The 22500-nt window shown below is 40.1% G+C and overlaps 1 protein-coding gene across 7 annotated transcripts in view; it reads left to right on the top strand.

The window, feature by feature from the left end:
- Window positions 1-22500, top strand: part of OSBPL1A (oxysterol binding protein like 1A) — a gene marked incomplete at its 5' end in the record, with an annotated part of 81597 nt that overhangs the window by 35465 nt on the left and 23632 nt on the right. For all 7 annotated transcript variants that reach the window (XM_082480113.1, XM_082480115.1, XM_082480114.1 and 4 more), the window contains one exon: window positions 15141-15303. In XM_082480113.1, coding sequence (XP_082336239.1) covers window positions 15141-15303 — 163 coding nt within the window. The remainder of the gene's footprint in view (window positions 1-15140; window positions 15304-22500) is intronic.

The following is a 22500-nucleotide window of genomic DNA, read 5'->3' as shown; positions in this document are numbered from 1 at the left end:
CTTCTTTTTTCCCCTTAAGAGTGTGTTAACCCTTTCCCTTGTAGCTGGTGATATGTTTGAATATAATCTATTGGCAAAGTAACATACTAATTTCTAGTGACAGGGAAATTCTTGTTGGCTCATTGCTCTATGAGCTGGTGTGAAAGCTGGTCATGCAACTTGGCTGACGGTGCTCTCCACTTGGTACTGCATTGCCCAACTCAGAGTGCACTGCTAACCTGTTCTTGCAATTTCCAGAGTAGATTAATGCTTTTTCAAAGCTGGGCTTGTAGGTTTGTTTTTCCTGTTGTGTTTTTGTGTGTGTTTTTTTTTTTTTTCTTGGCAGTTCTTAAGCAGACTTGTGTAAATTAACTTGGAATCTGCTCATAGACCTCTGAGGTCTGTGTAAAAACATTAAGTTGAAATGAGACCCCTTCTCACTAGACTTCTGCAGCTCCCACTCTTGAAGTTTACTTCTGAGGTCTTGTCTACAACTTGTTTGGGGATTTCATTTTTTAATGCCAAAACACGAAGAATAGGGGCTTAGCTGAGGCTGCAAGGAGAAAGATCAAGCACCAATTAAGTTTAATGGAATACTATTTGATATATTAAGCTTCTAAAATAGGAATTAGCAGTTCTGTTTTTCCATAAATATTTGAAAAATATATTTGTCTCTGTGCAAGCTGATGGAGGAACAAAAAAAAAGAAATATATAACGTGGAAATTTTCTTTCTGTATTCTTGCTACATAATGCTATGAGGATAGTTTGTTCTCTCCATCATGCCTGGAAAACAAACTGGAGTGAGAAGGGCGCACACTTTCATCTTTCTGATGTGACTGTGACTTCATAATGGCATGTAAAGCTGATCAGCTTGCTTTCAGTGTTCTGGCTTTCCTTAAAAGCTACTTTCTTAGAATAAAAATATTTTTACACATACAAAAAACAAATTTCACATAGTCTGTCTAGTACTAGATATTAACATCTGCTTTTGAGGGAGATACGATATTTAACTTCTTATTACCCATTTGTTTTGTGTGAGGTTGTTTAAAAGGCATTGTCTCTGAGTAGCATAAGTAACTGAAGACTCTGTCACTTAACTGTTGTAAAATCATCTTAAGTTTGCCATGTGGTTGGATTTTTGGTATGTTTTATTTTGCTGCCTTAGACATCAGTGATTTGAAATCTGTTGCCTTATGGCCTAGTAGGCTGTCCATGTGCAAATGTGTAGCTTTTCCTTGAATAAAGGAGGTTGACTGAGTCTAAATTTACTTTTCTGCTGTTCTTTGCTGTGTTTTTTAGTTGCTGTCCCATCTGGATCCATGAAATATAGGGTCTTCTAGCTATGAAGAATAAAATGATCTCCCATTGAGACAGTACTAGTGTGCATTGGAGGGTGTGTTGTCTCTTTTTTTTTTTTTTTTTTTTTTTTTTTACTTCACCAGGCCACAATCATGGCTTTTCAACCAAAACTGCTTCTTTGCTTCTTTCACTTTTTTCATTCAATAACTCCTCAGAGCTGATACCATTTTTATAATAAGAGGTAAACCATGTGGAATTTGACCTCTTGTCTGATTTCTAATCTCATGAACCAAACATGTACTTGTTGGCCTCTCTCTCCCCCAGACTGCCAGTGACTTCAAAAGCTTTTTTGGTTTTAATATTAATATTCAGAATTACGTTATCTCTGCTTGCTGTGCTGTCCAGTGAAGAAGTGCATTTGTTATAATGCTGAGTGCTGAGTCACTGAGGTTATCACTAGAATTGGTAAATGGGCTGTCTTTAGAAAGTGTTTATGTACTGAAAATAAATCACTGGTATTATAGTTTTCCTTGAAGGTAAGTGCCAGGCCTGGTCATCAAGGAATGTTAGTAACCTCTTTACCCAGAGTGCTTGTATTGTTTTTAACATCACCTGCTTTTAAATGCATCAATAATATGCTTTAAAAATAAATGTGTTCAGTGTTATGTACAAATGGGAAACACAGGCCTGTGCTATCCTATAAGGATGGCTGATAAGGGCACACAAAGCAAATGATGCTCTGTTTATAGTAAAGAACTGAATGTTGCCGCAAAGGAATGGTAAGATAGATGGCCTTTTAGGAATAAAGTGTATCCATTTGTTGTGAATGTCCTGAAGAGTCCACTAGAAGAGGATGTCCAGCTTTGATGTAAGCATAGCCCTCATCTGAATGTCTCATCTTTGTAGAATGCACTTGGGGGGGACACCTGTGAAGTGCCTACTTTTCTTGCATGTCTTTGTTAAGCCACTTGTAATGTAAATACTGACTCAGTGGTTTTGAATAGGAGCGTTTTCCCTCCTCTCATACTTGTCACTTCTACATAATTAACGTTAAAACTTGGACACCAATGCAATAATGCTTGGATCCATAGGTACACTAGGAGTCTTTGGGAATGGCTTTAAAGCATGCCTATTGGCAGGCAGTCTGCAGTGTACATCATAACACAGGGATACTCCTTAGATTAGAACTAGAACAGTTTAGTACAGATGCAGACTATAAACTTTTTCATCTGCTTCAGGTATTTTTGTTCTGCCAAAGCTACACTGCTTCCATAACATGAGCTTGGGTTTTGACCCTTGACTAGAAATACAGCTTCCTATTAATCTTGAAATTTAATAATGTTGCTATTGCAGGTCCCTTTTTCTGAGTCAAGAGCTATGGCGGGAGAAAAGAACTACTCTCAGCTTGTCTGGAAACACTCTGTTTAATTGGCCAAAGCATCTGCCTCTAGGCCTTGTGCAGGTCTACTGTAGCAGAATAGCATCTACAGGAACTCGAAGGGTTTGAACTGATAGACATGGACTAATGGGGCACAGTCATACATGGGGATTTTATCATTGTGGTGGGGAATAATCTTAAATTGTCAAGATAATCGTGTAGCTCTGGTAGGTAATGTGGTAATCGTAGAATCATAGGGTTGGAAGGGACCTCTGGAGATCACCTAGTCCAACCCCCCTGCCAGAGCAGGGCCACCTTAGAGCAGGTTGCACAGGAATGCATCCAGGTGGGTTTTGAATGTCTCCAGAGATGGAGACTGCACCACCTCTCTGGGCAGCCTGTTCCAGTGCTTTGCCACCCTCAAGGTAAAGAAGTTCCTCCTCATGTTTAGGTGGAACTTCCTATACTCAAGTTTGTGCCAGATATGTCAGTAGTTTATACCTTTCTGGAAATGCCAACAAGGCTATTAATTGTGGAAGTATTCTGTGCTATTAATGCAAATTGGATTGTCTGTTTCAGTGAAATACCTTGCTGCAAGGTCAGATGAATCAAATTGAGGTGAAAATTAGCTGGCTGAGCCTTTAAGATAGCTTGAAACCTCAAGACAGTTCCATCTGTGCCTATGGATAGCAGAAATGTAGTTTTGTCTGACCTGTATCTCTTCCAGCTCTGAAGCCACATTCCAGGCTAAGAGCTAAACTCTAGTCTCGCAGAATAACAAAATGGTTGAGGTTGGAAGAGACCTCTGGAGGCCATGTGGTCCAACCCCCTGCTCAGGCAGGGCCACCTACAGCCGGTTGCCCAGGCCCATATCCAGGCAGCTGTTGAGTACCTCCAAGGATGAAGACTCCACAACCTCTCTGGGCAACCTGTGCCAGTGCTCAGTCACCCTCACGGAACAAAAAATTGTTTCTTGATGTTCAGAGGGACTCTCCTGTGTTTCAGCTTGTGGCTGTTGCCTCTTGTCCTGTCACTGGGCACCACTGAGAAGAGCCTGTCTTCTTTGCACCCTCCCTTCAGGTATTTACGTAGATTGAGATCTGCCCTGATCCTTCTCTAATCTGTACAGTCTTCAGACATCCACACAGTACTCAAGAGGCAGTACAGTAGTTCTAGACAATTTCAGGGATCCACGTGTCACAAATCATCTGGTAACATACGGTCAGTGTGTTTTCCTATTGTCTTTGCTCCCACGTACAATTTATTGAGTCTAAAAAGCAACACATCACTCTAGGCTGTCAGATCCTGCTTCAGCTTGGGGTGGGGAGAACTCTTGGTGTTCCTTTAGACTTAAATCTACCTTCTATTTTTATTCTAGCAGCTAGTGGTTTTTCATGGAATCATGGAATAGTTTGGGTTGGAAGGGACCTTTAAAGGTCATCTAGTTCAACCCCCCTGCAATGAGAGGGACATCACATCTGTGACTAAGTCAGGTTGCTCAGAGCCCCGTCCAACCTGACCTTGAATGTTTCCAGGGATGGGGCATCTACCACCTCTCTGAGCAACCTGTGCCAGTGTTCTTATCACCTTCATTGTAAAAAATTTCTTCCTTTTATCTAGTCTAAATCTTCTGTCTTTTGGTTTATAACCATTACCCCTTGATCTATCGCAACAGGCCCTGCTAAAAAGTTTGTCCCCATCTTTCCTGTAGGCCCCCTTAAAGTACTGAAAGGCCGTAATAAGATCTTTGTGGAGCCTTCTCTCCTCCAGGCTGAGTGACCCCAACTCTCTCAGTCTGTCCTCATAGAAGTGTTCCATCCCTCTCATCATTTTTATTGGAGAAGTTTATAAAACTTGAACTGGAAGTTTATGCTGGGGCCACTTCTGAACTGTAGATGCTACTGGATTGCATATCAGGGAGCAATAAGTAAGATTTACCAGTAAATAGCTTTGCTACAGTGTGAAGCATGTGTCCTGGGGAGAAGCAGGCTTGCTTTATCTACTGAATTCATCTTTACTTTTTGCACAAGAAGGACCTGAGTAGCAATGAATAACACACTGAATTCTTGCAACAAAAAGTAAAAACAAACAAACAAACCAAACAAAAAAAAAAAACAAACAAACAAAAAAAAAACCCAACAATCCCCTACCAGATAAAGGCAAAAGTATTTGAGATCATTCACAAGAAGAGATGATCTCTTCCACCAAGTGAGAATATTTGGATTATCTAGCTGTTCTGCATGGCATGGTAGTGTTCTATAGTATCTCCTCATAATATATCAGTAGGTGTCATATTTTGGGATAACTGGTGGTTTTAAACTAGCAATTATTTCTAACAAAAATAAGAACTGGGTGGCAGTATTTCAGATTTCATTCTCAATATAAGAATGTCTTTTTGCTCATTTGTTCTAAGGTTGTGAACTTTCGATTTGGATTTCCATAGCCCAGAGCGCAGTTATCTGTCTGCCCTTGCTGCAGGATGAACATGCATACAACATACTCTTAATTTCAGGAAATGTCTTATCAGCCTACCCAGAGCCTAGCTGATGTCTGCTGGCTGTTGCCTAGTTTGGGGCAAGGTCAAAACAGTGTCTTAGAGGAAAGTCATCCCTAAGAAGAAACAAACTTCTTAATGCTGCAGGTAATTCTAAAATTTGAAGTAGAAGCGGCATTTCTGCATTTGTGTCTGTCTATGAAGTCTGATTCTTTAATATTGGAAAGTTGAGAAGAGCGTGTTCTGGACTATAGCAAATTAGAATGCTTTCCAAGGTGGGTTTTGTTTGGAGACCAGAACTCCAGCACTGTGTTGTGAAGCTCACTGTTGACTTCTGGCCTATGTAGGAGTTAATTTTTTTTTTTTTCATTTTTAACTAGTTTGGTTAGCATCCAAAATGAAACAAAAACTAGTAAATAAATTGAGTTTTTCATAAATGCAGACCTGTGCAGCATGCATGTTTGGTTTGGGATTGCTTTTAAAAAAAACCAAACTGTCAGTTATTCTTCATGAATGATTAACAGGATTCCCAATGTGGAGCTTGTAGAACAGACAACCAGCTTCAGAAGTGTTAATTTTTTAATAGGAAGCTGATTTCGCTCTGAGTCAATAACGTGTCTAGTTGTGTTGCAGCACTAGTAAGCCAGTAAGAGCCAACAAAAACATAGCAAAAACATGACAGTTGCTTCAAAAGAGAATACAGGAATACACGCATTCGCTGTGGTCCAACTGGGAAGAAGTGTAGGGGAGGGGATACAAAGGGGTTGATCAAAGTAATCAGTGGTGTGTACCAAAAAACACTTAAGGGAAATAGTTAGATCAAAACTGCCTTAAGATCTACTTTCAAAACAGTCCTTAAGAATAAAAAGGAAATGTTTCCTGTGTGTGTTCTTAAGAACCCTTATATCTTAAAGTCTGGTCTCTGTTTGTGAGACTGACAAACTTCAAAGATGTTCAGAGTCTCTCAAAGGGAAAAAAGAAAAAAAAAAAAAAAAGTCCCTACCAGATCTGAAAACACGCAGCAATATACTCTTGTAATCCTGTTGGCATCAGTATAATACGTCAGCTTGAATGAGACCCTTAGTTAGGGTAAGGTTACTTGCGGCCTCTGCCTCTGAGGAAATAGATGCTTAATCTCACTAGGGCTGCAAAATATCTTTGGGGTGTGGTTTATTTCTGGTAATCTTGTAGCTCTGCAACTTGAAATGAGCTTCCCAAACCTATACATCACTGCTGATGTCATTCAGTCCCAGCTTGTTTTGGCATAAGCTATTGGCAAATGTGAATAGCAGCCATATTTAATTTCAGCTTTACTCAGAATAGAAACAATACTTAACAGAAAATAACAAAATCGGAAGGATTTTTGTTTGAACTCTTGATGTTTGACTAATCATTATTATAATACTGGAACATGGGTAGGCACAGAATGCACTTTGGAAACTGGCAACTTCTGCAGCTCTTAAATCTCATGAAATCTACCTAGGTTTATCAGTTTACACTTAAGTTGTCTAAGTAAAATGTAAAAAAAAAAAATAAAAAAATCCAAGTCTTCCTCTCAAAATCGTTTGGGTTTTTTTTGTCATTAAGTCTCACTTTAGAAATAAACCAGAAAAAGATCTGTTAAGTCTTGACTGGTGCAGAATCACTTTAAAGAAAGCAGTTTCTCTGATTTAAAAGTTTGGGTTTAAGCTTTTCTTCTGAAATCATCCTTCTAATCTGCAATCAGAAATCAAGTCTTTGTAGTTTCTTCTTGGACTCCTAGATGGGTTCTTGGCTCAGAACAACATTCTCCACTGGTTAAAACTGCAGTGCTTCATCAGCCTCTGAATAAACAAACTTTGACATAGCCAAATGTGGAAACAGGAGAGGGGAAGGAAGGCAGCAAAGTCTGTGTTGAGGAGGAAGTGTCACTGAGTTAGGAGGGAAAGGTGGGAGGCAAACAAGTTTTGTCCCTAGCACGTGGATAGTTCAGAAACAATCCAGGCAGTCTTGAATTAAGAATTTTTAAATAGACTTGTATGTTGGAAGAAGCGTGCTGACTGCTCTCAGCATCTCCAGCTCTTCTCTTAAGTAACAGTTTTCTTACTGCCTTGATATGTGTCTGCGTTGACAAGATCCTGCCAAAATCCGAGTTTCTTCTGTGTGGACAATAGCTTGGCTCTTGCTTCTAGCAGTAGTTCCACTATCTCTTTCTAAGTTTTATAATCTCATCTGGTCCTTTCCTTCATTAGCAGAATTTTAATAAATCAAATATACGGAAATATTATGCCTCTGTACTAGGAAGAATGAAATGTAGCCTTTCCAAATCAGCCCTGCTAAACTCCTCCTCTTGAAATTGAGGTGAACATTCCTAGTTGACTAACAATGAATCCTTGTGTTATCTGGGGGATGACTGAGGCAGAGTCTTATGACTTGATTTACAAAGTCGTTGGTTTCTTCTATAGGCTCTGAGTTGGGGTGTAAGCAGATGGATTACCAGGACTTGTTTGCTTGTGTGTATGGGGGTCTTTTAGCCTTTGTATGAAAAGAAACTTTATTGGTGATGTTTCCTGTATATGGGTCTGAAAGAAAGCAAAATGTTAATCTTCTGAGGTTTTTTTTTCTCTTGAATTTGGTGATCTCAGTAAGATGTGGTACTCTGATGCTGTAGCTGTAGAGTCAGCTGGCCAGAACTCTGAGATGAAGACTGATGCTGTCTTGTGATACAGTAAGTAACCCTTTACCTGTCATCAGTGAGCTCAGCTTACCTCCTTGATTAACTGATCACATCTTGTTTTGCATTTCAGTAGTTCCACTAGCAGTAGTTCAAGTCACTGGCAAGTGCTACCCAACTATTCTATTTTTAACTAGAGATCTGATAGATCTCTGGAGCCGGGTAAATGGTAAGCTTATAGCCCAGAGAGAGAGAAAACCCAAGCAAGAAGCAATGGTTGAAGTAAAGCATGACTTCTTTGTGTTGGTCCTCTGTACCCTGGGGTGAGCCAAGGCTGTGAAGTTTACAAGGGCTAGTTTACTCCAGCAAATAAGAGATATAAGGTCTTAACATATGTTAAGATAGCAGATGTTTATCACAAGTTCCTTGTGGTTGGTGATGGGGAGTGGTGAGTCAGCAGGGGCACTTTATGTGGAAAGACCTATGTGTAAACAGATAAGAACTCTGAAAGTTTTGTATAAAATATTTACATGCTTTAGGAATGTAGTGATATGTTCATGAAACTGATTGCATCTGTTTGGGAGCACTTTATTTTTGCTTTAATGCAAGCTGTCACACTTGGAGTTCTATGATGTGTCATAGGAGTATTCATAAAACACTTGTTCCTTTCTCTAGTACTTCAGATACCTGAGGCATGCTTGCAAAGAACATACTGAAACTAAAACTGTTCCTGTTTTTTGGGGGTGGAAGGGGGGTTAGGAGAAAAGCAGGATTATACATATTCATATCATATTAATGTGTGATTAGTGGGAGTTAAGTCCCATGAGTAGAGGTAAAAATCAAGCCTTTTTTAAAAATTTATTTTCTTTCTGAAAAACTTCCTCTATTGAAGCTCTGATGTGGTTAAAACTAAGAGAACTCCACGTGAGAGCAACTGGTTTCAGTTTTCACTCTAGGTAGCAGAAAATCTAGAAGCATTTTTTCATAGAAGCATATCCTGTAGAATTAGTGCTGCAGTAGCATGCTTCAAAGTCAGTTAGTAGAATATATAGAACTGTTCCATTTCTAAATAGATAGGCCTCAGGGAAGATATTCAAAGTCTCTACATTTCTTCTATGCTGAAATGAAAAGGCAGGTTTTGTTCAAGACGCGGAGGCAGACCTGACTCTTCTGAAAACTATGTAGTTCTCATTCTACGTTAAATGTAAAAGAATAACAGATTTACTCAGCACTAGTTTAAACTGGTCATCACAAACAATTGGCTTATGCAAGGAGATGTTAGCAATAGGGACTGCATTGTACTAACAGCAAAATTGCAACTATGTGAGCTTGTCTGTTAGAATGGACAAACAGCGTACATGTCAAACTGTCTGCATTGGGGTTGTGATTTTCATTGTTAGGCTCAGATTTTTTGGTAGGGGTTTTCTTTTGTTATGAAGACTACGGAAGAAGGGAAAGAATCCTCGCTTTGAATTCCCAGTGCTTCCTGTGAGTAGTTTTCTGTAGTATAATGTGTTACAACACAGCTGTATAGGTTCTGTCTTTCAGGATAGTCTGTCCTGTTGGAGTAGCTGACCCTGGAAACTAAGAGTTTCATATAAATAGGTGTAGCGTGAAACAAATGGCAGGTTTGATTGGCATTTACGTCATTACAGAAAGCAGAATTGCATTTCTTAATGCCAGGAGATGTCCACAGAAAACTGTCAGTTCTACTATAGCAGTGTTTTTCTAATTCCTTGGTTATATGTTAATTTCCAGCCAGGTGTTAGACTAGCCCTTAGCTTGCTACTGAAAACTTGCACCTTGTGTCTGTGCTTCATGGCAAATGTCCCATAAGCAGTGACGTTTGGGGGAGGATGGAATTTCTGTGGCAGTTGGACAAAGCCATTCAGTTTGAAAACCAAAACCTCACTTCTGAGTAGTCGGAGACATTCAGGCAGTGTCATAGGCTGCTTTCCTGCACTCAGCTTACTGCAGAGCAGAATTGGTACGTGGCATACTGGCAGAGTCTGGCTTCAGATCCCCCGGTGGTTGCTATGTGAAAGATGTGGCTCTTCCTTCCTACACAACTCGAAAGTCTGCATATTCTGGGTATACTTATTCCTAACACTGAAGTTGAGTGCTTTTGAAAGTAAAATTCAACTAAATTACAGAGTTGTGAAGTGTCTTTTCTCTGTCATGGTCCAGGATAACCTAGATCCAAGGTATGCTGTCTTTTAACTTACCGTTCTAATGTTAAAGGCAGGTAGCCCTACGTATTGTTGAGGTGTCTGTATTTGTTCTATGCCTTGCTTGCTATGTGTTGTTTTTAGGGTTTACTTGCAGCTGCAGTAGCCTGTTGCTGAGATGATCATTTATTAGCTGGGCACACAGTGATGTGACCCTTTCCTAACCCACAAAAGTGCCACTGTTGTTGCGCATTAATTTAAATTAAAAGCATCCAGCACCAAACAAAGGAAGTATTTTGTGAATTGTACTGAGATGTCTTCAGGATAGACAGAGAAGCCTTGATTACAGACTGTGCCGATATAGTTCAAGACTTCAGGCTTTAAAAAAGGGAAAAAAAAAATAGTGGTTTGGTGCATATTACTAGTCTCCCACCTACCTCGTGGAAGCTGAGGGTACAGAAAGGAATGGGACTGATGTTTGTTACACACAGATAAGCTTTTTGATATTTTGGAAATAGGCACGTGAACTTTCTGCTAGTAATACGGAGTGAAGGAGTTAACTTTTAAACTATGCTGTTGTGCTTAACAGGATTTCTGATGGCGTGGAAAGACAATGAAAGTGTCTGCAAATAGCTTGTTGCTTTCTTTTTAAAAAAATAAAATAGAGGTCTAACTGCTAAAATAACTCAATTCTACTATTTAAATTCACAGTTCAGTGCTTACAGCCTGAAGGACTTGAATGTTTCCAACAGCTTCTCATTCAGTTAAACCAGAAGTGAAACCAGTTACCAGAACTTGGGTATTGGACTACTTCAGCTGGAGAACTATTTTTTTTAAGAATAAATTTTTGCACTGACCTAGATACTGAAGTCTTGGTGGTTCTGTGTCAGTGTATCAGGTTATAGCTGTGTCTGTAGCTGTAAGGTTAATGATTGAGTGATTGTTTACTTCTGTGAGACAAAGCTAGATAGTTTCCATCAGCAATTATAAATCTGAAGTTTCACTATAATAATACTCTCTTTAGAGATGAAAACAAGACTGATCTTAATTACCGTTGTCTAACAGTGCAAGCATGAGCCCAACTTTATTGATAACTGTAATTGCTCTTGTGCAGAAGAGCTCCTGACAAGGGTAATGTAGGGAGGGCTGACCAGTTGAACATTGGGAACTCAGCTGGCCTCATGCTGGGCACACTAGAGTGGCCTCATGCTGGGCACACTAGAGTGCTCTGTGCCCCTGTCCCTGTGAAGCTCTGTGGAGAGCTTATAACATTGATGGTGGCACTGGCATTGTGGGGGCCAGCAGCAGGGATCAAAAGGATGACAGCCATTCCATAGCTGGAGGATGAGGAGCTGAACCCAGTACGATGTGAATTGCCATCTGTCTCTTTCTCAGGTCAGGCACCACTACTAAAAGTACAGAAACCACGGCTATATCACAAGCTGTGCTTTACACAGGCTGTCAGTGAAATGTCTCTTCTGATATTTTCCTGGGTATGCTCAGATGGGATTTCCAGAGCTGTGTATACACTGATACCTGCATCATTTTTGTGTGATATTTACTATCTTGTACAAATATTTGTCACAGTGAAATAGCGTGGTACTCAGCTAATGCAACTTCATGAAATCAGATGATATTCCACTGAAAAACGTTGTTCTGTCTGCATTCAGTTTAATAGACTGAAATGCATATGCTTCTGAAAGTGGGGTGTTTTCTTCATTGTTTTGTGCTCATCTTCCTGCTTTATACATAGGTGCTAAAGATTTGGTGTTAATAAGTGTTTTTAAAACTAGTCTGGAGGTTCCTTCTGTAATCTTGCAGTTGATTTTGTATTGGGACAATGGAGAAAGACAATATGGGGAAGAAAAAACTTTGGGAAAAGGGATAAAGCTGAGTGTCATCTCCAAAAATGGCAGTGGAGTAGCCAGGAAGATGGAATATAATTCACCTCAGAACTTGATCACTGGCCAAGTCTTGTGAATGAAAAATAGAGTATGGCAAAACTATGTGTAAGAGAAATCTACTTTATATTTTGGGAAAACTTATCACTCAGTTTGTCAATTATGTTGTTCAATAAACTTATGCTTTGAAAATAGTGCCAATCAGCATGTGTATTTCTTGTTAAGCTTGGAAGAATGGAGTGTGTGGTTCTGGAGGAAAAAAAACCCACAACCCCAAAAACCCCAACAACAACAACAAACTCCATCCTGTCTTTATAGTGAAACTTACATCTCCTAAAACCTTTTTGCACTATCTCGTCAATATTAAAAGACAAGGTGACAAAATGATGGTATTGCTTAAAGCTGCTTTGTGTTTAAAAAAACCACAAAACAAAACCAAAACCAGTATGCTTACTTCAAACAAGGTTATTTCTCCATTGATATGTGTATTAAGTACATGAAGGTTTTACTAGCTCTATCTCTGCAAGCATTGCTTTTCTACAGGTGAAATCAGTCAAATATTGGTAGTAGAACCTTTTTTTTTTTTTTTTTTTTTTTTTTTTTTTTCAGTTCTCATGTTGACACTGTAGAACTGCTTGGGTGCTTAAGGACACAGTATAGTTACAGACAATATTTCCAGAACACTATCTTCAAAGAGCTGCTAGTGTAAACTCTTACCCTTCATCGAATACTAGGCTGTAGAGGTTTGTAGAGCCACCTCTGGACTCTCTGAATACATGTGTCCATCCCACAAGCTCAGTACTGCTGATGAAAGTTTTATGCCGGACCTAACATTTCCAGTCCCCAACTATTGAATTAAGGTTGCTTTAAAACCAGTTCATTCAGATATGGTTACAGGCAACAAACTTAAAACATGTTTTCTTTTTTCCTTAGCTTCTGGTAGCATTGTGCTCCTTGTGTAACAGAGGCAAAGCATTTTTTTTTTGTTTGTCCTAGTAGCGTGTAATTGCTGTGCTAATAAGTGTTTGGCAGCTAGGAGGTCTGGAAGCACACAGAAAAGTGAACTTTGCTGTAAAGTTGGCTATGTATTTTCCAAAAAGTGGATTTGTTTCCAGTACACCTGCAATACTGTATAGCTCTGGGTTATGATAGGGCAGAGGAACCTTAAAGCCAATAAAAGACTTGGGGGGGTGGGGGGGTGTATTACCTTAATCCTATATATGTTGTTGCTTGTTTAGTCGCACTACTTTGCTCTTACAGGATACAAAAAAAGGTTCATCTGTGTTTTCTTAGATATATTTTGATTTTTTTTCTTTCAATTTGCTGTTAAATAACAATGAATTATAAATTTTAGGTAAAGATTTAAATCACTCAATTTATCAAAACAAAACAGAGCATAAAGGCATCTAATTCAGTACTACAAAAAAATTGCAAATACTATTTTAATAACTGGTTTTGCTTTGCTGTTTAATAAGAATGAAAGGTACCACTTTATTTTCAGTCCTCCACCCTCCCTCTCACAGGAGAGTGAAGTACTGATGCTGGTTCTCTAAACGGGCAGTTCCTTAACTATTCGGTAGCACACAAAATGCAACCCCTGCAGAAACTGCTTAATAACAGATCTCTTGCAGTGGCATGTCTGATTTGTATGAAACATTGCAGTAATTGGCTTCCTTGCTACTGTCAGAGTGAACTTTAAATGAAAGTGACAGTGACTAGCCCAGATTTTTTTTTCATTTTGTTCAGGGTAAAACTGTTAGACAGTAAGTGACTTACTGGTTTTATTGCTTCCAGTTAGCAACCCAATTTTATATTCTTTTAATTATTTAATTGGATTGCCCCTTTACACTTGGAGTTGTGCAGCCAAACCAGCTGAATTAATATTTGTCACAACTGAGGGGGGTGAAAATTTCTTCCATAAATCTTTCCCCAGAGGATACGTTACTGCTAGCATAGAAACTCTTTGCTGGAAGTGGCAAATCTGCTTTAATATCTCCTTCCTAGTCTCTAAATTTGCACCACCTCGTTTGTGCCTGTCTCTGAATCCAGTATTATTTGAGTGCTTGTTACAACTGAGGGGACTGAAGCCTCTGAAGTAAAGCTTTAATGTAAAATGTAACCAGATAGGACATACCAACAGTTCTTAAATTAGATTCAAAAAGGTAGTGTTGGTATATGTGTAAGTTGCTTAGGAAAGTGTGTAAGTTGTCCCTGTAACTGTTCCAAGAGATTAATTGTCATGTGTTCTTGCGTGTTCTTAGTGGAGGGGGAATTAGCGGTGTAAACTGACCTTTGAGAGTAAACTAGAGCACAAGGCAGGGGTTGGGGGTGCTTTTAAACAGGAATTTGAAGGGACAGAAGAGAAAGGAGAAGAGTCAATGGTTTATGGACTGAAGGAGAAGTGGCAACTCAAAGCTTCGCTGGGCTGGGAGAAGAGGCTCTTCCTGAGCCTTCAGCTATAGCCCTCTCTCCCTTCCCTGGCAGAAAGAGGAGGCGGGAAAGCACCAGCAAAAAAAAAAAAAAAAAAAAAAAAAAAAAAAAGAGGAGGAAATAGGAAGGACATGTTGCTCTCCTGTTACTAGTCCTGGATTCAAGATGTGGATAACATCATCCTCTCTGGAGTTGATTACATGTGTGGGCATAAAAAAAAAAAAAGTCCTCCATCTGGTGGCTGGGCTTCTTTTTTTGTCAGCTTCTGGCTCCTCTGTAAACTGTTTTGGGAGTGGAGAGAGAGGGCTGTTTATATAATTGTTAAATCAGTTAGTAGAGGAATCTCCTTTCTAACCTGCTTCTGTAATCCTCAGGGTTAAATGTTTTCAGCTCTTAGTTCAGTTGCAGTTATTTGTAGCTGGCATTCACATTTGCTCTGTAATTCAATTTAGATGATGCTGCTTTGCCCAAATTAGAGCAGACTAGTACAAGGAGCTTGCTGCGTGTAGAAACAGATCGGTAACTCCATAGTTAAGGGTCATCCAAGAAGAGTTGTACATATTTCCCCTCAGTTTTAAGGTATAGTTATCTGGCTTGAATTTGCTTGTGGAACTGTGATCTTACATTATCAGATGTTGTTTGTCAGATTTCCCAGCTATTGAAAACGCTGAGCGACAACCTTACTGTCATCACGAAAATACTGTAATATTCTCACCCATGTGGTTTCTGTTCCAGCTGTTTGCCATTTATTTATTAGAGTCTATTTTATGAATAGCTTCCAGCTATATGCATTCTTGGGAGAGACGAGATTTTATTCATACATGTATCTACTTATAGGTGAGGAATTTGAAACTGGAGCATGAGCAGGAGAAAAACAAGATCTTGTCAGAAGCATTAGAGACGCTAGCTACCGAACACCATGAACTAGAGCAGTCTCTGGTTAAGGGATCTCCGCCTCTCAGCATCATCAGCGAAGAGCAGTTCTATGATGCTGTTTCAGGTAAGTAACGATGTCCAGAATGTGAGTGTGTCACCAGCATGTGAGTGGTGAATGGGGGGGGGGGGGGGGGGGGGGAGTGAGGGGGTGGAAACAGCCTCAGTTGAAGTGAAATCTCTCTTTCTAATGTGGAACTAATTTTAGGAGAATGCCTCATGTGATTTATGAGCGGGCCTCTAAAATTTTGCCTGAGCTCACCTGTAGAATTGTATTGTTTCACTTTAGTGTGACAAAAAGTTACAAAACCACAGGGCAGTCATGAAAGGACTGATCGCTTGGGTGTCTACGCCCTTTTTTTAAATAGCAAAACTTAAAGCTCCTATTTTAGGAGATGTAACTGTATCTGGTAGCCTTCTGACATGCTTTCTGCATGGTGGTGTATATTTTTTCTTTTGTTGTTAAGATTGGTCCATAAAAATCACTAATTTTGAGGGATAATGAGGTTAAGAAAGGCTTTTGTATACCTTAAGTGTTACAGGTGGAAGAAAAGGATGAATCGAAATCCTATGTGCATTTCTGAAATATCTTTTTTTTTTTTCTTCCCTGCCTGCTCTTCAGTTTAATATCTTTCATATTTTCATGTGCAAAACACGCTAATAGTGACTTTAGAAAACTCTGAACTGTGGAAGATGATTACAATGTGCATTTGTATAGACAGGCTGTACATAACGCAGCTCAGTAACAGCTCTAACTGGGTGACCCTGCAGTGTGTAGCTGTCTGCAGCTATGAAAGATCTGGAAAAACTTGAGAGTGAACATAGTCTAACTGTAGCAGATAATTAGGTTGTGATGGCATACTTCACGAGCAAGGATGGGGTTACTTCTGTGAGCTGAACAGTCTCATGCTTTGGACAGATGAGGAAAACCAGTCATCCCAGACTCCTTGTTAGGCGTTCTGCAATGCACAACTTAAGCAGAGAATAAAAATAGGAGAAGTGGGGTCTATGCTCAAGTATAGCACTAGCACAGGAACACAGCTGCTTGGCACAGTAACAAATTTATTAAGCCTTAAAGGAGGAGAAGAGATTGAGGAACACTAGAAACAGGTTCTTCAACCAGAACCAAAAGAATAATTCTGCTGAAAGGCCTCAGGCTCTTTTGCTTGTCAAAACAAAGCAGAGAAATAGTGGTTTATCTGGTGTTGCTGGAATGTAGTCTCTCCAGCCAGGCTTGCTTTGTGTGTATGAGAATACTCGGCTTTAAGAAGTTGTTAGTCTATACATCTCATAACTGACCTTAGTCTCTAAATTTTTTTGAATGAAAATGTCCAAAGCCGCCTCTCTAGTTGGAAGAGGTGGTGCTTTTATCACTTGAAGCTGTAAACAAATCACACTGAGTGGATTTGCTTAACTCTGGAACTTGTTGAGCGTATATATCTGTGTATATATGTATATATAAAACACATGTCAATTCTCTCTCCTTTGGGAGAAGTTACTTGACATAATTCATCTTCATTACAATTTAAATAATTTTCCAGGACAGACTCACTTTCTTTCTTGATTATCAGCTTCTTCAGACTTGTGTTAGGTTTTCTTCTCTAGGTTGTTCACATTCGGTGCTTTGCACTGATTAGTGTCCTGTCTATCTCTGAAGGCATGTGTTTGGGGGAAGGACACTCTGATTTTTGGGGCTGGGCTAGGGAAAGGGTAATGGGTAATACTTTCCTGTCTGCTGGATGCATGTTATGACTTTCACTGTAAACACAAAAGGAATTATTTTTTTGTGGGTGAGGTTTGGGGTGGGGTTTTTTCGCTAGTTACTGGGATCCTGGTAATACTTCCTAACCCTCTTGCTTTTTTACCATGTATGTGGAGTCTTAACTGGAAGACTTCTTGCTCTGTATGACAAGAATACAGTGAGAGCAGAGGAGTTGGGGATGTATGACCCTGGATCATGGTTTGGGAATGTGGGTATTCCTTCCTAGGCTAATGAGACGGGGAATATGATCATAAATATTTTTGTAACAGAGAGCAGTGACTAGGCCTAATTGTCAGAAGCGAAAAATTTATATCTCCAGAAATCTAAAAAATCTAAACTACTAGGACTTTGTCTTCAAAGCTTTTGCTTAACCTGTTTTGTTACCTGATAGTATTTTATTAAGTTAAGCTATATTGATTTTGGATAAATAGGCGTATTCATGATTTATCTTACTAGGCTGTATAGGAGATTGAGCAAACACCAATGTATTTTAACAGGGTGATGTGACAAGTAATAATGTCTGTCAGTGGAAAAATGCCACTACTTTGAGTATTTTTTCTATTAGAATACCATCTTTTTCTAGTTAGTTCTGTGAATTTTTAAATCTCCACTGTAGGAGTGAGTTTAGAAGTGAGAGTATTGCATAACTAGGCTTGCACTTTTGAGCTGAAGAATCGTTAGCTTTGACTTGACAGGTTGAAAGAAGAAGCTACTGCTACTTTTTGGTTTGCTTTTTAAAATAACGTTGTTTGTGTATTTGACACTTCTGCTTGCTTACTCTCAATAAAAGTATCAGTAGCTGTGACAGTTCAGAGCAATGCAAGACTTTTCAAACAGGTTTTTGAACAAGAGGTGTATTACAAAGAATACGTTCACAGCAGTAGCTATTTGTCCCTATTTGCCATGCTGTGATTCACATTGTAGAGCAATCTGATTGCATGAACCAGACTCTTGAATGAAGCTGAATCAGAAGATACAGTCCGGTTGCTATTGGACACCCAGTTCCTGGTAGGAGAGTAGAGCTAATCTGAAGAGAACACCACCAGAAGTGTATCTAGTTCAAGTGTCGAGTCCTCAGTACCATCTGTTTGGATTGCAAATCTACTTCAACGGAGCCATGCTACCTGCTAATGTTGGCATAAACTAAATTGGTCACTGATAAGTCTGTGTTGTGTAGTTCTGTTTGTAATCATGCCCACAATTTCTACAGAAATGTCCTCTTTTTTTTTTCTTTTTTTTTCCTCCCCCAAACAAAGGGGTGAGGAAAATGTAATGCGGCAAGATTGTTTACTGCAGTAGTAGTTTATTTGCTGAAGCCTCTACTCTTTTTAAGTGATGTGCTGTTATCAATGCTTTCTGACTGTTGTGGTAACTTGTAAATCCCTGTGGTGGGAGAGCAGTAGACATTGAACATGAAAGGAAGAACCTACAGGAAATGAGTTACTTTGTGTTACCAAAGCATGATAACCAGTGTCGAGAACAGCAAAGTTAAGGGTAGTATTAATCTGAGCTCTGATAGCAGCAGGTCAGTTAACAGTGCTTCCTGGTACGATGATCATGGGAGTGGTGGCAACGTGTAATTAAACTCGATAGCACTTGGAGTGCTGCAGCTCTGGTTTTCAGGATTGAATGCTTAACATGTGTTAAACTCTTCTATGTTTAAAGCAGGGTGGGGCGGAGGGGGTGGGCATTGGGGAAGGGAAGAGGCACTAAACAAGTAGCGAAATTCAGTAAGACCAATGGCATCTCCTAGAGAGCTGGAGAAGTTATTAGCTTTGATTAAGTGTACAGGCCTCAGGAAGCATCTGAAAATGTAATACAAATGCAGAGTCCATCCACAGTGCTGAAAAATGGCTAAGCAGGTCAAGAATTAAAGGGTGAAGGTACTTGATTTTTGCTTTGCAGATAAGATTCCCTGACTATATGCAAATAGCTTTTTCCAAATTGGGTGTGCATAGAACTGTCCTGATTTTTCTCTTGAACAGGTGTTATCTGAGAGGTGGAGTTTTTCTGCAAACAGCTTCTGTGTGTGTTGAAGGGGGTATTGTTGGTTTTACATAGATACAGTCTTACTATAAAAGCAGTTATTTAGCAACAGAAATATTTTTATTATACTAAAGGTAACCTGTCATAGTACAGCTTCAACTGCTATGTACCACTAATGGGTGCTGTGTTTATAAATAATGCTCCTAGCTGTTACAAGAAGCAGTAGACTAGTTCTGTTGCTTTTGCTCACTTCCTAGTTTGTCTCTAGTTATCAGATCACTTAAAAGTAAAAATTGCACAAAAAGCATGGAGACCTTACTGCCCTTCCTTCCATGCTTAGGGTAGTTTGTCTAGTGGCCAAAAATACTCCACAACCTCTGTGACACCACTGCTGCCAGTGGACTTGAATTTAGTTAAAAGAATGAATTCAGTATCTCAGAGAGGGATGGGAAATACTGGGTCAGAATTCAAACCCAACATTGTCAATGGTTAAACACTACATTTCTCAGGTGTATTTATTAATCAAATACATCAGCCAAACTTTTCTCCCTGGAACTGAAGACCTACCAGTTGTTGCAATAGGAGATGAGCTTCCCTTGAGTTAAATTTGTCATTGCTTCTGCTGTTTCCCCTTCCTTTCCCACTCTTGCAAAATGTAGCTGGTGTTTTTACTGTTACCCTGACACTTCAGGTTTTATGAGCTGGAGAGCTTCCTAGTCAGCCTGGTCTTGTCTCAAAGATCACTTAAAAATTTTGGCTTCTGAACAGGGACTCTTATTCCTTCTCCCCCCTCCTCAGCCCACACCCCCTTAAGTTCAATAGAAAAAAAACCTCATTTTCTCCTAGTCATCTGTTTGACAGCTGCTCTGTAGCAACTTGTGAATATAAATCTTTTTTTTGCAGTGACGGGGGAGTATGCAAATCTTAATTCAGAAAAGAGTTAGCTGCAAGTACACAGGGAAAAGCTCAGTTTGAGTTGCCTGTTGATCTGTGCTCACCATACAATACTAGGCTTGTTCATTCTGACACCTAAACAAATTCTCAAGGTTTATTAAGCTTGTTGGGTCAAAGGAGGTAGCTGAGGTTTAGGGATTGGAGATTATCTTTGATGGCAGGAGTTGTTGTAGACATACTTTCTCAATTTCTCAATTGAGAATTCAGTTCAAATACTTTCTCAATGGGAGAGATGTCTTTAGAGAGCAATTTCTTATAACAGCGTCTGGTTTTATTCTTCTACTGTTGTGGTATTAAAAAAGGCATACACCCTGGAGAAGGCTGGCTGGTCAGTGTCTACAGCTCTGGAGAGGTTTGCGTGTGCTGTGCAGCATAATTTTCTCTGAACACTGTAAGGCTGGCATTGGGAGAACTGGTCATGTGTAGTGTTTAAAAATCTGTTGTACTAAGAAGCATATAAGAGAGTGGTCAGCGGTTCTGGTGAAGCTTTTAACCTCTGGAGTCCTAGGTCTGTTGCAGAAATTCACATTGAGGGAATTATGTGTTGTGACTCTTGTCTGAAAACAAGTGATCCCAGATGGTGCAGAAAAAGAAAGTATCCTTACAGGAGGCAGAGTCATAGAATCATAGAATGGTTTAGGTTGGAAGGGACCTTGAAGATCATGTAGTCCAACCCCCCTGCCATGGGCAGGGACACCTCCCACTAGACCAGATTGCTCAAAGCCCCATCCAGCCTGGCCTTGAACACCTCCAGGGATGGACCTTCCACAGCTTCTCTGGGCAACCTGTGCCAGGGTTTACTACCCTCAGAGTAAAGAACTTCTTCCTAATATCTAATCTAAATCTACCATCTTTCAATTTTAAACTGTTACCCCTCAACCTATCACTACACTCCCTGATAAAGAGTCTCACCCTATTTCTCCTGTAGGCCCTCTTTAGGTACTGGAAGGCTGCTATAAGGTCTGCCCAGAGCCTTCTCCAGGCTGAACAACCCCAAACCTCTCAGCCTGTCTTCATAGCAGAGGTGCTCCAGCCTTCTGATCATCTTTGTGGCCCTCCTCTGGACCTGCTTCAACAGGTCCATGTCCTTCTTATATTGGAGGCTCCAGAGCTGGACATAGTACTCCAGGTGGGGTCTCACCAGAGCAGAGTAGAGGGGCAGAATCACCTCCCTGGACCTGCTGGCCACACTCTTTTGGATGCAGCCCAGGATAGGGTTGACTTTCTGGACTGTAAGTGCACATTACCTGCTCGTGTTCAGCTTCTCATCAATAAACACCCCCAAGTCCTTCTCCTCAGGGCTGCTCTCAATCCATTCTCTGCCCAGCCTGTATTTGTGCTTGGGATTGCCCTGACCCAGGTGCAGGGCCTTGCACTCAGCCTTGTTGAACTTCATGCGGTTTGCATAGGCCCACCTTTCAAGCCTGTCCATGTCCCCCTGGGTGGCATCCCTTCCCTCCAGCGTGACAACCGCTCCACACAGTTTAGTGTTGCTGGCAAACTTGCTGAGGGTGTGCTCAATCCCACTGTCCATGTTGCCAACAAAGATGTTTAACAGCAATGGTCCCAATATAGACCCCTGAGGAACACCACTCGTGTTTGCTTTATGTTACAGGGTTTGCTTCATGCTTTTGTCATGATAACTGTTGGCATGCTTCGGCAAGCTGTTTCAAGAAAGAGGTGGAATACTCACCTTGAAGGGATTTATAGCATGTGATGTGGTCAGGGGTGCTAAGGTCCAAGCTGTGTTACACTGCTGGAGTGTCTCTTCCTCTCTGATATTTGGATACACAACAGTGTATTCCTGACTGCCTGGGCTTATGATCTATGGAGAAGTCTGTGTTTTATGTAATGAACTTGTCCATGAGTAAAAATTCTTCTCCTTATTCTTATTATATACAGTACCCACCTAAGTATTGCTTTGGTATGTTACATCATAATTTGGCACAGAATTAGACTGCCAAATTTGGGGGAACTTGTGAGAAGCTTCTCTGGAGTGCCAGTCCACTTCTCTAACATACCCTCAGCACCAGCTGGCAGTTCTTTCATTCCCTAGCAACTGGTTTAATTTCAGTACTGTCTTGATGAGGATAGGGATGGATGTTTTTAATGAAAGCAAAGATCTCCTTTCTGCTTCTAGATCTCACTCGCTCTAGAAAGGATGGAGACATTGTGGCACTGCCCATCTGTTCATCAGGATTTTGTCCTGTTCTTGTCCATACTGTGATCTGGATGTAGTAGAACATCCTATTGTCACTGTCCCCTTCACCAAAGCAACATATAATTGACATGTTCTGGAGAAGCTACTGGTGTCATTTTTTTAAGAAAACAAAGCACCTGGCAATGGATAGCTGTGAGTGAAATATTCTTCTGGACGGGCTACTACTTCAGTGAGTTTTTGATTACTAGTTTTGAATTGGAATCAGAGAATGACTAATCTTGCAATTATTTTTCTGGATATTTGCAGCCAAGAGCAGTAGCATATGCTGAAAAGAAGTGCATAGCAGGACCGGTGTCTACTACAGTTTGTGTTCACTTTTTTCAGAAGCGGTGAGGCTTGCA

The sequence above is a fragment of the Vanellus vanellus genome (assembly GCF_965231255.1).
Source record: "Vanellus vanellus genome assembly, chromosome: 2".
Lineage (NCBI taxonomy): Eukaryota > Metazoa > Chordata > Aves > Charadriiformes > Charadriidae > Vanellus > Vanellus vanellus.
The sequence above is the reverse complement of the archived record's forward strand: the minus strand, read 5'-3'. Positions and strand labels throughout refer to the sequence as shown.